The sequence below is a fragment of the Pseudopodoces humilis genome, chromosome 28 (assembly GCF_049639895.1).
Source record: "Pseudopodoces humilis isolate 2021_Gansu_Grassland_sample_001 chromosome 28, ASM4963989v1, whole genome shotgun sequence".
NCBI classification, from domain to species: domain Eukaryota; kingdom Metazoa; phylum Chordata; class Aves; order Passeriformes; family Paridae; genus Pseudopodoces; species Pseudopodoces humilis.
Genome location: NC_142227.1, coordinates 962484 through 980773, shown reverse-complemented (window position 1 = coordinate 980773; position 18290 = coordinate 962484). Strand labels below are relative to the sequence as shown.

The 18290-nt window shown below is 61.8% G+C and overlaps 1 protein-coding gene across 2 annotated transcripts; it reads right to left on the bottom strand.

Annotated features, from left to right (window-relative positions):
• Positions 1–204: 204 nt before the first annotated feature.
• ZBTB7A (zinc finger and BTB domain containing 7A) lies at positions 205–16989 on the bottom strand. Of its 2 annotated transcripts, none has more exons than XM_088067787.1 (3): positions 16907–16989; positions 3963–5170; positions 205–705 (listed from the first exon to the last, which is right to left on the bottom strand). In XM_088067787.1, exons 2-3 carry the CDS (start codon positions 5153–5155, stop codon positions 240–242), a joined length of 1659 nt encoding a protein of 552 aa, XP_087923913.1. In that variant the 5' UTR covers positions 5156–5170; positions 16907–16989; the 3' UTR covers positions 205–239. The 2 variants fall into 2 exon arrangements, with proteins under 2 accessions (XP_087923913.1, XP_005531691.1); XM_005531634.3 differs by lacking the exon at positions 16907–16989 and adding an exon at positions 5301–5568.
• Between the last annotated feature and the right edge of the window lie 1301 nt (positions 16990–18290).

Here is an 18290-nt window from a genome sequence, read left to right as displayed (position 1 = left end):
TGGAAAACGTTAATATAATATCTCTCTTTTTTTTTTTTGTATTTTTTTTGTTGCTTTTTTTTTTTCCTTAAAAAAAGGGAGAGAAACATCTTTTAAAGAGAAAAATCGGAGGAAAAGTACTAACTAGATTTTGTGACTTTCTGTTTTTCTCAGGTGGTTGTTTTGTCGGTTGGGGTTGATTTTTTTTTTTGTCATTTCTTATTCTCATTTTGTCAATATTTTTTTTTTTTTTTTTTGGTTTAGGAGAGTCCTTGCGCGTTACCCTCATCCGACCCTCCTGCTACATTCAATCCCGGCGCTTCGTTATTGGAATTCTCCTCAAAGTGCTGCTGCTGCTGCTGCTGCCGCTCGTGCTCGGCGCCCTGCGCGGTGTCCTCGGGCTCCTGGCTCTCGGCTGGGAAGCTCCCCCCGTCCTCGGCGCTGCCCGTGGGCGTGGGGGGCATGGCCCCGGCCTCCCTGACCCGCGGCTTGCGGCCCCTCCGCGACGGGATCCCGTTGCATCCATCTTTTTTAAGGTGCCTGTGCAGGTGGTCGGAGCGGACGAAAGTCTTGCAGCAGCTGTCGCACTGGTACGGCCGCAGCCCCGTGTGCACCCGCATGTGGTTCTTCAAGTCGTAGTTGTGGGCGAAGGCGGCCCCGCACTGCTGGCACAGGTAGGGCTTCTCCCCCGTGTGCTTCCGCATGTGCACCTTGAGCTTGTCCTGCCTGCGGAGAGCACGGCACGTCAGCCTGGGGGGCGGCCATGGGGCTGGGGGGCAGCGGGGGCGGCCATGGGGCTGGGGGACAGCCATGGGGCTGGGGGGTGGCCATGGGGCTGGGGAACAGCCATGGGGCTGGGGGGGCAGCCATGGGCGTGGGGGGTGGCCATGGGGGCTGGGGGGCTGCCCTGGGGCTGGGGGACAGCCATGGGGCTGGGGGGCAGCCACGGGGGCTGGGGGGCAGCCATGGGGCTGGGGAACAGCCATGGGGCTGGGGGGTGGCCATGGGGCTGGGGGACAGCCATGGGGCTGGGGGGCAGCCACGGGGGCTGGGGGACAGCCATGGGGCTGGGGGGGCAGCCATGGGGCTGGGGAACAGCCACGGGGGCTGGGGGGCGGCCATGGGGCTGGGGGGCAGCCATGGGGCTGGGGGGACAGCCACAGGGCTGGGGGGCAGCGGGGGCAGCCATGGGGCTGGGGGACAGCGGGGGCAGCCATGGGGCTGGGGAGCAGCCATGGGGCTGGGGGTCAGCCATGGGGCTGGGGAACAGCCATGGGGCTGGGGGGCAGCCATGGGGCTGGGGGACAGCCATGGGGCTGGGCATCAGAACAGGGCTGAGCCAGCTGGAATGGGGCTGGGCAGTGCCTGCTGTGGGGCTGGGAACTGGAATGGGGCCGGGAACTGGAATGGGGCTGGGCATTGCCCTGTGCAGGGTGTGAGTGTGGGGTCACACACTGTCTGAGCCGGGTTATGGGGTCCCAGTCAGCCCCATGTGGGGTCTGAACTGGGTTATGGGGTCCCAGTTATCCCCATATGGGGTCTGAGCAGGGTTATGGGGTCCCAGTCAGCCCCATATGGGGTCTGAGCAGGGTTATGGGGTCCCAGTTATCCCCATATGGGGTCTGAGCTGGGTTATGGGGTCCCAGTGAGCCCCATATGGGGTCTGAGCAGGGTTATGGGGTCCCAGTTATCCCCATATGGGGTCTGAGCTGGGTTATGGGGTCTGAACTGGTTTATGGGGTCCCAGTTATCCCCATATGGGGTCTGAGCTGGGTTATGGGGTCCCAGTTATCCCCATATGGGGTCTGAGCTGGGTTATGGGGTCCCAGTTATCCCCATATGGGGTCTGAGCTGGGTTATGGGGTCCCACCCTGCCCAGCCCAGCTCTGGGGTCCCACACGGCACATTTAGGGCCGCAGCTCCCCCAGGCAGGGCAGGGCCGGTGCTGAGGCCGGGCCGGGGGCCAGCAGAGCCACGTGAGCCGCAGCCATCGCAGTTTCCTGGAGGAAAATCCCAGCCCCGAGCACGTGGCCGGGCACTGGGAGCCCCTCCTGACCTCCCCTGCACCTGCCCGACCCTTCCCGAGCGGATCCACCCCGTTCCTGGATGGAACGCTCAGATCCCAGCCCTGAATGCTCCCCCTTTACCCACGGGATCCCCAAATTCCTAAAGCTCCAGGGAATTCCTAAAGCCCCAAGGACACAAAAACGGGCTTGTGAAATTAAAGTTTGTCATTTTATAACCCCCCACTCTCTCCTGTGGTACCGGAGCTGCCGCTGCTCCTCCTCCTGCGGCCGCAGAGGAACCAGGAAGAGCCAGGGAGCAAAAATCCCTGGGAAGGGCCGGGCTCGGTCCCCACCCCAAACCCGCTCCCCGAGCCGGGATCCCGGCTCCAGCCCTCCCAGAGCCCCTCGGGATGGGGAAGGGATTTGTTTTCCAGCCATGGGATGTGGATGGGAAGGAATAAAACCGGGGGGAAACGGAGCTCAGGGCACAGCAGGGACCGGCCATGCCAAGGACGGCTCCCGACCCTGTCCAGGCTTCTCCAGGCCCAAATCCTGCTGTGGGAACCAGTGGGAAGCTGTGTTGGGATGGAATCTGGGGTTTTAGAAAAGCAGCTTTTCTACAGGTGCCAGGCTCTCCTGGGACAGGGAACAGGTTCTCATCCCAGGGAATGGGAACAGGTTCTCATCCCAGGGAATGGGAACAGGATGGAAAAGGCTGAGGTGGCACTGCCCCACCAACTCCCCCTCCCCAAACTCCCCGTGCCTCCCCTCGCCTGGCAGTGCTGGGGGAGCCCTGGATGGGGCACAGAGGGGTGGGATGGCTCGGGATCGCTGCAGGATCACCCAGGATGGCTCGGGATCGCTGCAGGATCACCCAGGATGGCTCGGGATCACTGCAGGATCACCCAGGATCCATCAGGATCACCCAGGATCCATCAGGATCACTCGGGATCACTCAGGATCAGCCCCGAGCAGGGAGGTGCCGCGTGGCAGGGCCGGGGGAGCGCAGGGAGGGCTGGCACCCTGCCCCTGCCATTATCTGCATTCCTCAGCTCCCCGGCGTGGGTGCGGCCGCAGCAGGGGAAGGGGCAGGACACGGCTCCTGCCCCTCGGGCTGCCCCACGGATCCCACACGGATCCCACACGGATCCCACACAGAGCAGCCCCATGGGATGGAGCCCCCAAAGCTCCTGGAAGGGCTGGCCTGGGGGAACCGGCACAGTGGGAACGTGTGGGCAGGCAGGGAAAGGGAAAGGGAAAGGGAAAGGGAATGGAAAAGGAGCAGGGAAAGGGAAGGGAGCAGCCCCCCCAGGCCCAGGTTGCCCTCGGCAGGGCCAGGGCTGCTCCTGGCTGGGACCCCCGGCCCGGCACAGCCCGGGGAGAGGAGGCGGCGCCCGGCTGCGGAGCGGAGTGAACCGGAGCGATCCAAACAATATTCCCTTTCTTCGGTGCTCCCGTGGCCCGGGCCAGGAGCAGAGGAGCCCCCATTAGCAACAGGGCCGGGGCAAACGCCCCCGGGAGCTGCACCGGGGCTGCCAAGGACACGAGTGGGCTCCGGCCTCCTTCCAACCCAGCCTCCACCACCTCAGCCATGCCACCAAACCATTCCCGAGCCATTCCCCTGCTCCTGCCTCCGCCACCATGGACAGACCGAGAGCTGCAGCTCTGTTTCACCCCCACGTGGAGTTTCCAGCAGAGCTCATCAAGTCAGGACAGCGAGAAGGTGGCACTGGCCATCGAGCCAGGCCCCTTGTCACAAGTGCTCAAGTGTCACACCCACAAATTGCTCATCTCCCTGGAAAACTTTGGCCTCCAGCCCCAACTTGCCTGTTAGGATGGAAATGAGTTGAGCAGAGAGATAAAATCACCCAGCCCTGTGCTGGATTCCGGGGTGAGGGGAGGGCTGGGGCTGGGTGCAGCCCCCAGGTCTCAGTGCAGCCCCCGGGTCTCGATGCAGCCCCCCTGCCCAGCCCGTACCTGGTGAATCGGACGTTGCAGATGTTGCACTCGTAGGGCTTCTCCCCGGTGTGGGTGCGGATGTGGCGCGGCAGCTTCCCGGCGCCCTGGATCACCTTCTCGCAGATGGGGCACTTCTGGAATGCTTTCGCCCTGATCTTCTTCTCCACCTTCTGGGACCAGGACGGGTACACGTCGCCCTCGCTGGAACTGCCGAAATATTTCAAGTAATAATCCATGACCCCGTCCTCGTCCTTGCGGTCGTCGTCGCCGAGCTGCTGCCGCCCCACCGAGTTGATCATCTGCTGGAGCAGGGCGCTGGTGGCCAGGTCATCCACCTCCCTGGCGTCGTCCTCCGTCTCCGTGCCGGTGGGGATGAAGCTGGGCGAGTCCCCGGGTTCCTGCGGGTCCAGAGGGCCCCTGGGGGTGCCCCCCTCCTCCTCCCCCGGGGTGGCCAAGCCACGGCTGCTGTAATGTCCGTTCTGGGAAGGGGAGAACATCCCGCCGCTGACCGGCTCCTCGTCCTCGCGGTCCAGCCACATGGCCGGGTTGCTGTCAGGGTCACAGTCACTTGCCTTTGGTCTTTCGGTTGGGGTGGCTTGCGAGTAGAAGTCCAGGCCGTTGCAGTTTGACTCCTCCTCCTCCTCTTGGCCTCGGAAGTTCAGTCTCTGAAGGTCTCTCAACTCTGGGTTGGTCCACGGAAAGCTGCCTTGGTGGCCGTTCACGGGGTTGCTCTGGAAGAACTCCAGGTACTCTTTTGCTCTGAGATGGTTCCTCTGATCAATTTGATCTACTGTATCCATCTGGTCATTTTTGGCCAGAATCTTCCTCTCCAGGAGATCCGTGCAGACATCCCTGACGGCCGGGATCTCCAGCAGCGTGGCGGCGTTGAGGATGTCGTTGACGTTGGAAGTGCTGACGGTGAGGGTCGCGGTGTAGGCGAACTCCAGCAGCGCCGACAGGGCGTCCGCACTCACAAAGTCTATCTCATACACGTTCTGCTGGTCCACCACTAACCCTGAGGTGAAGAGCTTCTTGAAGTACTGGCTGCACGCTGCCAGGACGGAGCGGTGGGTGGGGAACTCCTGGCCTTCCACCAGGATGACCACGTCGCACAGCAGCCCGTTGTTCCTCTGCTCATTCAGGCTGCTGAGGATGTCGCTGCTGTGATCCGGGAACGGGATCCCTATGGGGCCGTCCACGCCACCCGCCATCTTCCACGCTAAAGGCTGTGGGGAAGGAAGGAGGGGGACACCGTGAGTCACAGCCTGGAGACGTGGGGAGAACCCCCAAATCCCTGAGGCGGCACCGCGCGTGTCCCCCGCGCCTCTCCCGTCGTCCTGCCCGTGCTGTGCTCACCTGGGGAGGAGGAGGAACAGAGCCCAGGTGCTCTCAAGTGAGAGCAGCCGAATGAATGCAGATCTGGGCCGGAGCAGCAAGCCTTGGCAGGAGCTGGGATCACCTGGAGCGGGCACAGCCGTGCCCAGCGCGGGGCTACGGCAGCCTGAGCCTCCCCAGCACAGCCCAGTCCAGCTCTGGGAGCATTTCCCGTTCCCATTCCTACTGGGAATGTCCCCGGCTCCCTGACAGCAGCCAACACGGTGATGTCATCCCGGGAACACCGTTCCCATCACTCATCCCAGAACACCTGGAGAGATGCAGGCCGGGAATGTCCTTTGGGAACAGGAGAGGGGAGCCCCAGGCACCCCGAGCTGCTGCTGCAGGGGTTTGACAGAGCAGAGCTGACCCCTGGAACCCGAGGCAGCTCCTGCTCCTTCCCCAGAGCAGGAGACAGCAAAGGACACCGGGATCACCAAGTGCCAGCACCAGACCCGGATCTTGGACAGGTTCCAGCAGGAGCAGCAGCTCTTCCCAATGCCAAGGGTTTGTCTGGGACAAGATAAACAAATAAAGGCAACTCCTGACAGATCCACTTGACTCCAAAGGTTGGAAAAACCCAGAGGGATCCCCTCTGCTGGGAAAGGGGCACTGGGGCCCAACTGCGAGCCTGAGCAGCCCCTAAATTCTCCCACAGTCTCATTCTCCTGATCCCAAAAATTAGGAATACCATTTCCCTCCTGTCCATCTCAAGCAGCAAATCCACACGCTCCTTGAAGCAGCGATGCCTTTGCTGGAAAATCAATGTAATTGAATTGTAATTCCCTCCCATCCCAAGCACTGGGATCAGCAGGAGCCAAGAAATCCACGCGCAAACCACCCCAGCACAAGGCTGGAGTATCCGAGACCCTGATTCCCAGATGGGGAAACTGAGGCACGGCGGGACGTGGCCTGTCCCACGCCACGGGGGGGACGGATGAGTCAGGATGGATCCAGAACAGGAGTAATTATCCAGGAAGCAACTCCCAGCCCCGGGTCCCGGCACGGAGCAGGAGCCCAGGTTGCACAACTCCAGCTTCCCCCACCCACCCCCGGCCTCCTCAGTAGTTTTCCATATTTACTTATTTTTGAAAAGTTTTGTTAAGCCCAGAGAATAAGTTTAACTTTGGCACCTTCCTGCTTTTTACAGAGAAAAGGCAGGAGGAGGCAGGTCTGAGGCTGTGGAAAACTGATCTGGAGCAAAGCCCTGAGTGAGGAACAGCAGCAGGACAGCAGCGTTCAGCTCCCAGCAGGAATGGGATGGGGGTGAGGAGGAGGAGGGAGGATCCAGGGGATGTGCAGGCTCCAGTTCTGCCACCAACACCAAACACCAAAGCCTGAGACACCCGGGGTCAGCTCCAGAGGCACCTCCCGAGCACCAGGTCTGACCTTTAAACCCCAATTTCAGGGATTTTTTACATCAGGGAGGAAAAGGCTCTGGCTTTGGTGCCAACTTCAGGTGTGACCTTGGGCAAGGTCACCCTATCCCAGCATCCCCAGGGGATCCCAGGCTGGGATTCCAGGGAAGCTTTCCTGCCTCAGCACCGCCTGTCCCATTCCCACCGGGGCAGCTCCCGAGCTCCCCAGAACCTCCCGATGGGGGCTGCAGCACGCAGGACAGCACATCCCACATCCCTGCCCACCCCAAACACGGCCCTGGAGCTTCCCCCTCTCCTTCCTCTCCACAAGAGATGCTTCACAAAGCTTTTTCTCCCGCCGGCGCTGAACTGGAGCCGCACGCAGCGTTGGGAGCTCCGGGCAGGGATCCCGAGGGAGCCGTGTCCGTGTCCCGGCTCCGGGGAGATCCAGAGCAGCCAGGGGAGGTCACCCCCACCCCGGGGGCTGGAGAATCGTCCCCAAGTGTGGGAATGGCTGCAGGGTCATGAGACCGCCCGGAGCCTGCTCCAACTCGGCCACCCCGCACACAACACGGCCTTTGTGTCCCGCGCTGCCCGAGGACGGCGGGGGGCAAAGGGGCCGCCCTGAACCCCCAGGAATGGGTTCAGGGCCTGGATGCTCCAGCCACATCCAGAGATGGAGTCCTTAAAACACCTCCCCCATTCCCTTTCCAAAGGGCTGGAATTACCAACGGGAAACGGAGCGTTCCGAACTGTGCATCTGGGGTTTGGGAACTTCTTGAGCCTTCATGAGGTGGGCGACTCAAAACAAGTTCCAAACACCCCAAACCCACTCCTTGCTCATGGCAAAGTTCCCACGAAGGAAAGGGCAAAATCCTCTTGGGAATGTCCTGAAGCCAGGTGACAAGTGACACAGCCACAGCTCGTCCCCTCCCTGGCACGGAAAGGTCTGAATGGGCCACCAAGGGGGACTGACCTGAATTTCCCAGCAGCTCCACTCCCTCCCTCTTTCCTTCTTCCAAACTCCATTTCTCACCTGTCTCCCCCCAGCCCCAGAGCAGCACCCAGAGCTCACGGAGAGCCCTGAGCTCCTGCCTCCCTCAGCAGGATGTCACCCAATCCCTCTCCTCCAGGAGCTCTGGAATTTGACATTTACATTCAAATGAGACGACCACATCAAGATGGGATCACAACCAAAAGTGCTGACAAAACACCTCTTTAATTACCAGTTTTCCACAGCACCTCAGTGGGTTTTTGTTTTGTTTTGTTTTTTTTTTCCCCCTTTGCTTCTCTGCCTTAAAGTTTAGAGGAACCTGAGCAGTTTGGGAGGGCTCAGGTGGAAGAGCTGGGTCACAGCTGGGGAACCGGGAACAGCCGATGTTTTCTATGTGCTCCAATCCGGAAAAGATCCCAAAACTCTTCCCAAAGGCAGAGGTGCCGCCCACTGCAGCAGCACAGGTGAGAACTTGAGCAACACCTGGCACCTGCTCGGGGCAGGAAGGGAGAATCAGCATCACCCTTTCCACGGAGCACGAGGGAAAACAGCTTTAGGGAATTCCGCCATCCACAAAGCAACATTTCCCAGGAATAGCTGAGCTCTGGGAGATGGATGTTGAGTCTGTAGGATGGAGAGGGACTCTGGACATGGCAGGGCAGGATCAGATGGGATATCGGGAAGGAATTCCTCCCTGGGAGGGTGGGGAAGGATCCCTGGAAGTGCCCAAGGCCAGGATGGAGCAGCCTGGGATACTGGAGGATGTCCCTGCCCATGGCAGGAATATTTAAGGCCCGTCCAACCCAAACCAACCTGGAATTTGGGACACTCAGCCTCTCACTCAAGGTGCCCAAGGATCCCAAGCTGCCCTGGGATTTCTCGGAGCAAAGGCACGTGACCGAGGCAGGGCAACCAGGGAAGAATTAAAATAAAATAAAATATTAATATATTATAATTATTATATTATAAATAAAACATTAAAATAATGGTGCTTTATACAAAAAAAAACCACCCCAGTGGCTGCTGCCCAACGTGATCCCAGCAATCCCTCAGCAGCAGCTGCAGAATCCCATTTTCCCCACAAATCCTCACCTCCCTGTGACCGTGCCATCCCCGGTGGCAGCAGCACGGACACCCCGGGGCGGAGGCGCTGCCAGGCAGCCCAGGACAGGCCCCAGCAGGTCTCCCCTGGCCAGGATCCACCCCAAACTCTGCCGAGGCCTCGGGACCAGCACGGGAGGCAGCAGCAAGGGAAGGAGGTGTTCTGCCTGCTTGGGAGAAGTCACAATTCCAACCACCCCGCAGAGCCACGGAAACTCAACTGCTCCCAACAAGGAATGTGCTGTCAGTGCTTTAGGGCCAAACTATCCCAATTATTTGGACCTGGAAAACAGCTGGATGTTCCTGACAGGAAGACCCTGCACATCAACAGAGGGAACTGCACCGTGGGAAAAATCGAGATTAAAAACCCCCTCAGCACGCTTTTATTTTAAATAAAACTACATTTTCAGTGATGCAGTGGAAGAAATCCTTGGTCTTGAGAAGGCAATGAAGCCTTCAGTGGGAATTCAGAGTCAATTCCAGCTTTCTTCTGTCCTGACCAGACATCCCATCTGGGGTAACATGACCAAGATCATGCAGCTCTTGAAGGGAAGAGATGGGAGCAGCAGTAGCGCCCTGCAAATATCCGTGGGCTGCTTTGGACAATCTGGCTCTGTTTTCCAAGCACGAGCATCCATCCCCTCCAGCCCAGCTCTCAACAGGGAAAAGCGACCACAGCTCTGGATTTGGGATGTGGAATCATGGGAATGAGACTGAACCACACAAGGAGGGTTCAGTTGGCTCCCAAAGAGGCTCCAGATCACAGCCCTGACCAAACCCTGCTCCAGGGGCTCCTCAGAGCGCTTGGATCGCTCTGTCCTTCCAAAGATCAGAGCATCCCACTCCTTGTAGGTCCTTTGGATGCTGGAATGCTGCTGCAAGGGCTCTGGAGACCTTCCAGTGCCTAAAGGGGCTCCAAGAGAGACGGGGAGGGATTTGGACCAGCACAGGGAGCGACAGGACAAGGGGGAATGGATTCCAGCTGAGGGTTGGTTTAGATGGGATATTGGGACAGGGATATTCCCTGTGAGGGCAGGGAGGGACGGGAGTGGAATTCCCAGAGAAGCTGTGGCTGCTCCATGCCTGGAAATGTCCCAGGCCAGGCTGGACAGGGCCTGGAGCAGCCCTGAACAGAGGAGGTGTCCCTGCCATGGCACCGGATGGGCTTTGAGGTCCCTCCAGCCCAAAGCACTCTGTGACGAGTCCAAGTCTCAAATTCAAGGTGAAGTGGAAGAACATCCGAGATGTTCCGACAGCTCCTGGGTTCCTGCAGCCTCCCCCCGTCTCAGCCCCACCTGAGGGACTCGTGCTGTGACCACGGAACCAAAACAGCCGGGCTGTCCTTGCCCAGCCTGACCTGCCAGGGAGCTTTTCCTCTCCCTGCTCTGGGAAGAGGCGCCTGGGCAGCACAGGGAGCTCCACCCCCCTCCTACAGCCCTTCCACACCGAGAAAATGTGCCCCAAACCCTGCAGGTCCTGGGGCACGGATGGACACATCCCTGAAATCCCAAAATCCCAGAATCCCAGGCTGGAGTGGCTTGGGAGGGACCTTGAAGCTTGTCCTGTTCCATCCCACGGGCAGGGACACCTCCCACTGTCCCAGGCTGCTCCAACCCAGCCCTGGACACTCCCAAGGATCCAGGGGCAGCCACAGCTTCTCTGGGAATTCCATCTCAGGGTCTCCCCACCCCCCAGGGAGGAATTCCTTCCCAATATCCCATCTATCCCTCATTTTGAAGCCATTCCCCTTCCCTTGGCACTCCAGGCCCTTGTGAAGGGAAGAGCCAAAGCTCCCCATGAGCCATTTCTGCCCAGGGAAGAGCCAGGACACACCAGGATCTGACAGGCAGGAAAGGAGAATCCCACATCCTGCAGCTGCTGCCAAGGGAATTCTGGCAGGAAGAGCAATTGCTCCCACTGAAGTCTGGACAGGGCCCTGGATCTGAACACCCCTCGTCCCTCCACCAGCATCCCAGGAGCTTTCTTGGAATAAAAACCCATTAAAGCAGGAACTGTGGAGGGACCACAACGGAGCAGGGACCAGTCAGGCCAGGCTGGAGGTCTGGGAATCCTCATCACCCACAGGGAATTGTTTGGAATGCTGCTATGGAGCCACCAGGAAGAAAGGGGCTTGCTCGTCTTGGCTTTCCCAAACCGCCTCAATTCCAGTGGTGTTCACGTGGTGGCCCAGAGGAGGCTGGAGAAGCCAGCTGTGGAATTGTTCCAGCGGGAGGACAAGTGTCACCAAGGAACAGGCTCACTCCGACTGATGCCCAAGGCCTGGGAACGACTGTGCATCTCCCAGGAAACCTGACAGTGTTCCCAGAGACACGGCTCCCTCTCCAAGGACTCGCTTCCACAGCTCAGGCAGACGAGGGATGACCCAATGTCACATTCCACAGCTCCCTGGGATGTAACTGGGATGGGATTTCCCTGCAGGGCACGGCCCAGCTCCTGGGAAACTCCGGTTTCCAGCTGCTGGCCAAAGGCAGGACGCGGACCCCGATGGACACGTGGCCAAACACCGGCGCCGTTCCGGAGGATCCCAAACCCGAGCCGAGGCACGGAGCCTTCCCGAGCTGCCACCCTCAGCCCTGACAGCACCAAACTCCTCTCGTGTTGCAAGGTGAGCCTGAACTGGTTCCTCCACCCAGCCCTCCTCACCAATTTTCTCCTTTGTCATCAGAGGCCGGATTTAATCCGGCAGGAATGTGCCTTGGTTTGAGGCCGGGGAGTCTCCCACCCTGCTGCCTGTGAGGGGTTATTTGGGGTGAGAAGCCCCTCCGCCCCCAGCACTGTCACTCTGCCCCAGCACAAGTCCAAGGCACAAACTCCGTGTCCTGGGATTATCCCCGACAGCACCAACAGCTCACAGGAATTTCCCTGCGCTGAAACAAAACCTCAAACTGCTGAGAGCTGCTCAAAGAGCTGCTCCAAAGCCACCTCTGCTCCAGCACCCCCCGGGCCTCCCTGACTGCCCAGGCTAGGCTGGGTCTATCTGAGCTCAGCCCAGGGCCCGGGAAGGTCGGGTACCCCGGCACTCATGGGAATTCCCTGTTTTCCTGCTCAAACAAACCCTTTTCACCCAGCCCAAGTGTGCCCACACTGCTGCAGTCCCAGCCCTCCAACAGGTTCTCTCCCACGTGGCTCCTCTGGGAAAGCTCCTGGACAACACCAGGCCATGGCTGAGCCAGCCACAGTTCTCCAAAACACTTTAAAAAGTCTCAGGAGTTCCATGGAAAACGGGGGGACACTGCACAAACCACGAGGCTGTGTGTGCTCCAGAGCTGGCTGCAGGAGCAGCTCTCTCCCAGGAGGGTTCTTTTCCAACCTGGGAGCCCTGGGAGCCTGGAGGCACCGGGATCCAGGCAGGAATAAGCAGCTGCTGTTCCAAAAAGGCAACGTGAGGCCCCTTTGGCGAGGGAGCAATTGAGGACTCGAAGCTCTAACCCCCAGCACGGCCCAGCTGCTCCAGGTCGGAGAACAATTGGAGCAGGTCATGCTTGGACACCCCCTCCCCTTCCAATCCCTGTCCCCACCCCAGCCCAAATCCCCCCAAAGTCATTCCAGTGTTTCCCTGAGGAAAACCAAGCCCACGTGCCCCTTGACCTCACATTCCCCCTCTCCTGTCACAGCTCTCGTGGCCTCCTGAACTGAGAGAACCATAAAAACTGCTCAAATCCCAAATTCCCCCCTTCCCACAGCCCCCAAACCCCCGTCCCTCTGTCCTGTCACAGGATTCCCTCTGCAGCCCCATGTCCCCCTCGCCACTCCTGACATTCCCTGCCCTCGGCTCCGGCATTAATCTGATTGCCTCAAATGACACCTCACAGACCGCTTGTTCTTTTCCACACCGGGAAAGGGGGGAAAAAAAAAAAAAAAAAGAAAAAAGGGAAAATAAATAAAAGAATAAGACTGGAGTTTGGTGAGAGAGCAGGGCAGGGCAGTCCCTTATGTAATTCCCAGTTTGTGGATTAACAGACAGCTCGTCTCGCCATTCCCGACTCCGGGTGATGACGAGCAAAAGCGAATCCCGGGAACAAGCGGGGCTCCATCCCTGGCAACGCTCTCCTGCCACGGAGCTCCTTCCTCCTGCCCTGCTGGGAGCGCAGGGATGCGGGCAGGGAGCGAACGCTGATCCCTGTGCTCTGCCTGTCGGGGCAGGAGGCTCCGAGGAACTGCACGGCAGCAACCTGTAGCTACAAGCCCACCTCCGGCACCTTCCCAGCTCCAGCAAACACCGGGGAAAAAAAGACATTTACCCGCTGGTTCCCGGTGTGCTGGGGGCAAAACGGGAGGGAAATGGGGGCAGGAACGGGGTGAAGGGTGGGGAGGAGAGGGTTAAAGCCAGCGCTGGGAGCATCCTCCGCTGCGGAATAACGCCAGGCACAGGGACAGGATCCAGGATCGGGAGAGGGTGACCGGCCTCGGGTGGGCACAGGGCTGGGAAGGATCCCGAGGGTGCCGGAGTTTGCATCCAGCAGGATCGGGAGCAGCGTTTCCCCAGGGATGGCGGAGTCAGGCTGATTGCCAGGGGATCTGCGGCTCATCCCACCGCCGTGCCCTTGGCTCCCACCTGCGGCCCCGGGGCAGCTCGCGGCAGTTTCCAGTTTCTCGCACCTTGTCGCATTAAGCTGAGCCCTAAAGTTCCTTTCCACCTGCAGCCCGGGGCCATCGGCAGAGCCCTGGGCCGGCCGGGGCGTTGTACACCGGGGCTCCGAGCCCCACCGGGAGCGATGGAGCCGCGCCCCGGCTCTGCCAGCGGAGCCGCCGGCCGGGTGGGAAACTGAAACTGAGCGCAGGGAAGGCGATCCGGGCAGGGGGCTGGGCGGGGAACGATCGGCCCTGGATACTCGCACAGGAGCCCGCAGCTCGCCTGACCTCGATTAACTCCGGTGCCGTCCTCCCGGAGCTCCCCCGGGACCGGAGGCACAGCGACCGGCACGGACCAAAGCGCCACTGGGGACAAACGCTCCCCTTATCCCAGCCACTGCCTGTTCTGCCTCCCTTTCCCCGAGTTCTGCTCCTCAAAAGGCTTTTAATTACACACTGGGACCGGTCTGCTCCAATTTGAGGTTAAGGCTGGTTGAGAGCGTAGTTAAAGCAACTGTTTGTTGCCTGGAATAGGAGAGATAACGAGTCGGGTTCTAATTGTTCGCCACACAAGCTCATCTTCCAAAAAACTCAGCATCCCCAGATGGGAGAAAACCCTCAAGTGTCAGTTTTAATCAAGATTAAACCACAGTTCTCGGGCGTTTTGACTCAGTCTCAAACGCAGACCTGGGATTTCAGAGTTTTTAGGTGGGACACCTGCGTGGGACGCGATCCTGCAGTTAAACCCCAGCACTCGATCCCAAAAAAACCGTCTTGAAGGGAGACAGGAGCGCCCAAACCACCACAGAGCCTCGATGGCAGCATAAATTTCACCCCTCATTTGCGTCCCGTGCCCACATCCAAATTCCCACGCTGGGAGAACAACTGGAATTTTTAATTCTGCTTCCAAAAGTCACCAAACACGAAGGGAACCCGGCGCCCTCACCGTGCCAAATTAATTCCACCCAGCAGAGCTCCTCATGAAGCCACAGCTAAAGATCTTCACCAGACCCACAGCCACGAGATGAAATACGAGTGAAAAACGTATTAATAATTTAAAAAAAAGGCAGAGGACGAGTTGCAGAGCAGCAAAGTGAAGAACTACTTTCATTCACCACATTTATTAAGAGCTCCTGCCTTGCAAAACCCTCCCTGGAGTTTTTGAAGCAATTAAGGCTTGGTGGAAAAATCCCACCATCTCACCCATGTTTGGGTTGTGCCTCTTCACTCCCTCTTTCACCAGAACAAGCCTAAACAGGGGCCAGAATGAATATTAAACAAGAAAGGCTCCTCTCTAATAAACTCCTTGGTTTCTCTCGGTCTCTTTTATTTTTTTTTTTATTTTTTTTTTTTTTTAAAGTAGTTGAAATCCAACAACTCCAGCAAAACCATCAGAATTAAAGCCAGCCCAGCTCTTCCTGCTCAGCCTCCAGAAGAGCCCACACGCTGCAATTTCCAACCAGGACGGGCAGAATCCTTGAGAAATCGCACAGTTCCTTGAAAAATACCCCCACCAACCACCCCAACACTTTTGGAAAGCACCAGGATGACCTTTTAGCTCCGTTGCTACGCCGAGCACAACTTCAACCCTCATTAGGTTGTAAATTCTTCCAGGCAGAACCTTTCTCTCCCCACGTCCATAAAATAGTTATTATATAAGTTATGGTTTCGATAGCCAGGACAATTACCAGCCCCAGGAACACGGCTGCTCTTGAACTGGGACCGGCAGCAAATTCTTGCTCCGAGTCCTTGAGCCCAAAGAAACTTTGGCTGCCCAAACTGGTCGGGCCCCGCAGCCGAGGGTCTGCAGGAACACCGAGAGCCAGGCAGGGGCTGGGCAGTCACGTCGGCTGGGGCTGTACAACAGGAACTGTTGCTTTCGACACGGGAACGCCGGCATTTACACATTCTGCTGCTGCTGCCGGAGTCCCAGGGCTTTCCATGGAATAACCTCAGCTGGAAGGGACCCACAGGGATCACCCAGGCCAGCTCCTGGCCCTGCACAGACCCCAATAATCCCACCCTGTGCATCCCTGCGAGCGCTGTCCGGACGCTCCTGAAGCTCCGGCAGCCTCGGGACCATTCCCTGGGAATCTGTCCAGTGCCCCACCATGCTCTGGGAAAAGAACCTTTTCCTGATATCCAACCTCAACGTCTCCTGACACAGCTTCATAAACCAACTTCTCCCACACTCCTGGAACAGCACAGCCAAGGAACCTTTCCCTGGCAGCGCCCAGCTCCCGGCCCACGGTCCCAGCGATGTGTCCGTGACTTTGTCCCGTCTCCAGCCTCACCAAGCTCTGCTCCAGGGGGAGGAGGGCAGGGACCTTCGGCACTTTTGGGCACCTGAGCCGAGCCCCGCGGTGGGGGACGGCGGTGATGAGGAGGCAGTGCCGGGTACCGGGGCACGCAGGGAATGTTTTGGCAGGACCAAGGGATGGATGCTGCCCCTCACGCCGAGCTCCGGCCGGGCTCGCTGCCGCGCAGTCCCGCGGGGGGAGAGGCTTATCCCGCCGGGCTCCTTCGGGCAGCAGCGCCCCAGCCCCGCGGGGGGATTATCACCGCGGCCCCCCCCGCCCGCAGCCGGCCGGGGGGAGATAAGGGACGGCCAAGGGGGGTAAAAACAAGCCCGGCCGCGCAGGGCCGGAGCGGGGCGGGCAGGCCTGGGCCGGGGCCCCCCGGCCGGCAACGACCTTGGGGTGCGCGGGGACGGCCCGGCCCGACACCCCCGCACGGGGCGGCCCCGGGGGACCCCACCCATGACCGGCCTCGCCCCCCCCCCGGCCCCGGCCGCCCCCCCCGCGGGGCCCCCAGGGAGCCTTGGCCGGGCGCCACGACCCCACCCCTTCCCCCGGGCGGGCGGGCGCCGCAATGGAGGCCGGGGGGAGGCGGGAGGCGGGGGGCGCCGGGGGGAGGAGGGGGGGGGGGGGAGGTGTCGGTGGCGGCCCCGGGGGGGCGGCGGGGCGGGGCGGGGGTCGCGGCGGTGCCGGGGGCGGGCGGGGGTCGCGGGCCCGGGCGGGGGAGCCGCGCAGGCCCCGCCGCGCCCGTCCCCGGCCACCCCGCGCGGCGCCCGCCATTGGGCCGGGCGGCGGGGGGGGGGGGGGGCGCGGGGGGCGGAGGGCGCGCCCCGATTGGCCCCGCCCGCTGCCCATCAACACGCCTCCCGCTCGCCGAGCGCGCGGGAGGCGCCGGGAAGCGTAGTCCGCGCGCCCACCGGTACCTGCGGCGCGGCACCGCCGAGGGACTACAGCTCCCAGCAACACCCGCGCCGCTTTCCCCCCCAACTCCTCCCCGCTCCGAACCCTTCCCCCCCCCCCCCGCGACCCCCCCAGCACGGCCCGGCCAAGTACAACGTATACGGAGGGGGGGGCGGAGGGGGGGGGCAGCCCCCACCCCCCCCCGCAACGGACCCAACCGACCCCTCCCCACCCCCCACCACCCCCGGGGAGGGGGGGGAGGGTCAGGCCTGAACCACCCCCCCCCCCCTGCGCCGCCCCCCCCCCCCCCCTCCCCCGTTCCGCGCCCACCCCTCAGTCCCGTACCGGGCGGGGGCCGAGCGGTCCGGGCGAGCGGAGCGGGCCGCGCCGTGCCGAGGCGGGCGGGCCGGGCCGTGCGGGCGGGCGGAGCAGGCTCTGGCCGCCCCGCGGGAGCTGCTCGCCGAGGCCCGTATGCGGCCTCTTCCAGCTCCGGCCGGGGCCGCCCCGCTCTTAAAGGGGCCGCGCGCCGCCCCCCCGCCCGCCGCCCCCCCCGCGGGGCGCAGCCGCCTCCGGCCGGGGGGGGGCGCAGCGCGGAGCGGCCGCGGGGGGGGCCCAGGGGGGCTCGGGGGGGCGCGGCCGGGGGAGCCCCGCCAGGAGACCCCGCGGACCCCCCCGCGGGACGGCACGGGCCGGAGCCACGCGTGTCACTCGCTGTCGCCTCCCCGCTCCCCGGGAGTGTCACACGGACCCCGGCCCGGGGGGCGTCACTCGGTGTCACCTCCCCCCCCCCCCCCCCAGCACGGACCCCGGCCCCCCAGGGGTGTCACTCGGTGTCACCTCCCGCCCCCCCGGGAGTGTCACACGGACCCCAGCCCCACGCGTGTCACATCACGGGGCGGCCCCCGCCGCACCTCGCACGACCCCAGACCCACTCGCGTCCCCACGGGGCAGCCCCCGGGTCCCTTCTGTGTCACCCAACCCCCGGCTCACCCCACGGCTCACCCTGCTACCCCCAACCCCACTCGTGTCCCCACCGGGCGCCTCTCTGAGCCCCTCTGGGTCACCTTACCCACCTCAGCGCTCCCCAAACCCACCCGCGTCACCCCACGGGTCACCCCTCGGGGCTCCTCTGGGTCACCTCCCCACGTGTCACCCCCTTCCCGTGCCCCCAGACCCACGTGTGTCCCCACAGGACACCTCCCTGTCCCCCCAAACCCCCTCGGCTCCCCCCACGGCCGCCTCCCCGAGCCCCTCCGGGTCACCCCACCTCGGTGCCACCCCCCGGGCACCTCCCCATGCCCCCAGACCCACTCCTGTCACCCCACGAGCCGCCTCCTCCCCCTCCCAAGTCACCTCCCCGAAGCACCACGTGTCACCCTCCGTGTCCCCAATGTCCCCCCGGCCCTTGCGTGCCTCCCCCTCCCCGTGTCCCTCGGGATCCCCCCCAGTCCCTGCCCCCCGACGCTGGGAAGGGGACACGGAGCCCAAGGTCACGGTGGGCTGGCAGCCAGCCTGGCGAGCACAGGACAAGCCCGGGCTCCGGGCCTGCCGAGGGGGACACGGGGACAGCAGGGCGGCTGTCCCCACCCCGGGGGGGGGCTGTGCCACCCCCCCAGCACCCCGCTCCCCTGGGAACAGCTCCCTTCCAGCCGGATCCGCGGGGAAAAGCGCCTGCCGGGGGGCGGCCCGGCGAGATTTTCGGGTGGATTTTGAATTAATGATCGTTGGG

Excerpts from the sequence above, each read along its gene's own strand:
- ZBTB7A (XM_088067787.1), bottom strand. The coding sequence starts at position 5,155 with ATGGCGGGTGGCGTGGACGGCCCCATAGGGATCCCGTTCCCGGATCAC. Across the intron at positions 706-3,962 it reads TGCAACGTCCGATTCACCAG|GCAGGACAAGCTCAAGGTGC; the intron begins GTACGGGCTGGG and ends TGCTCTCCGCAG.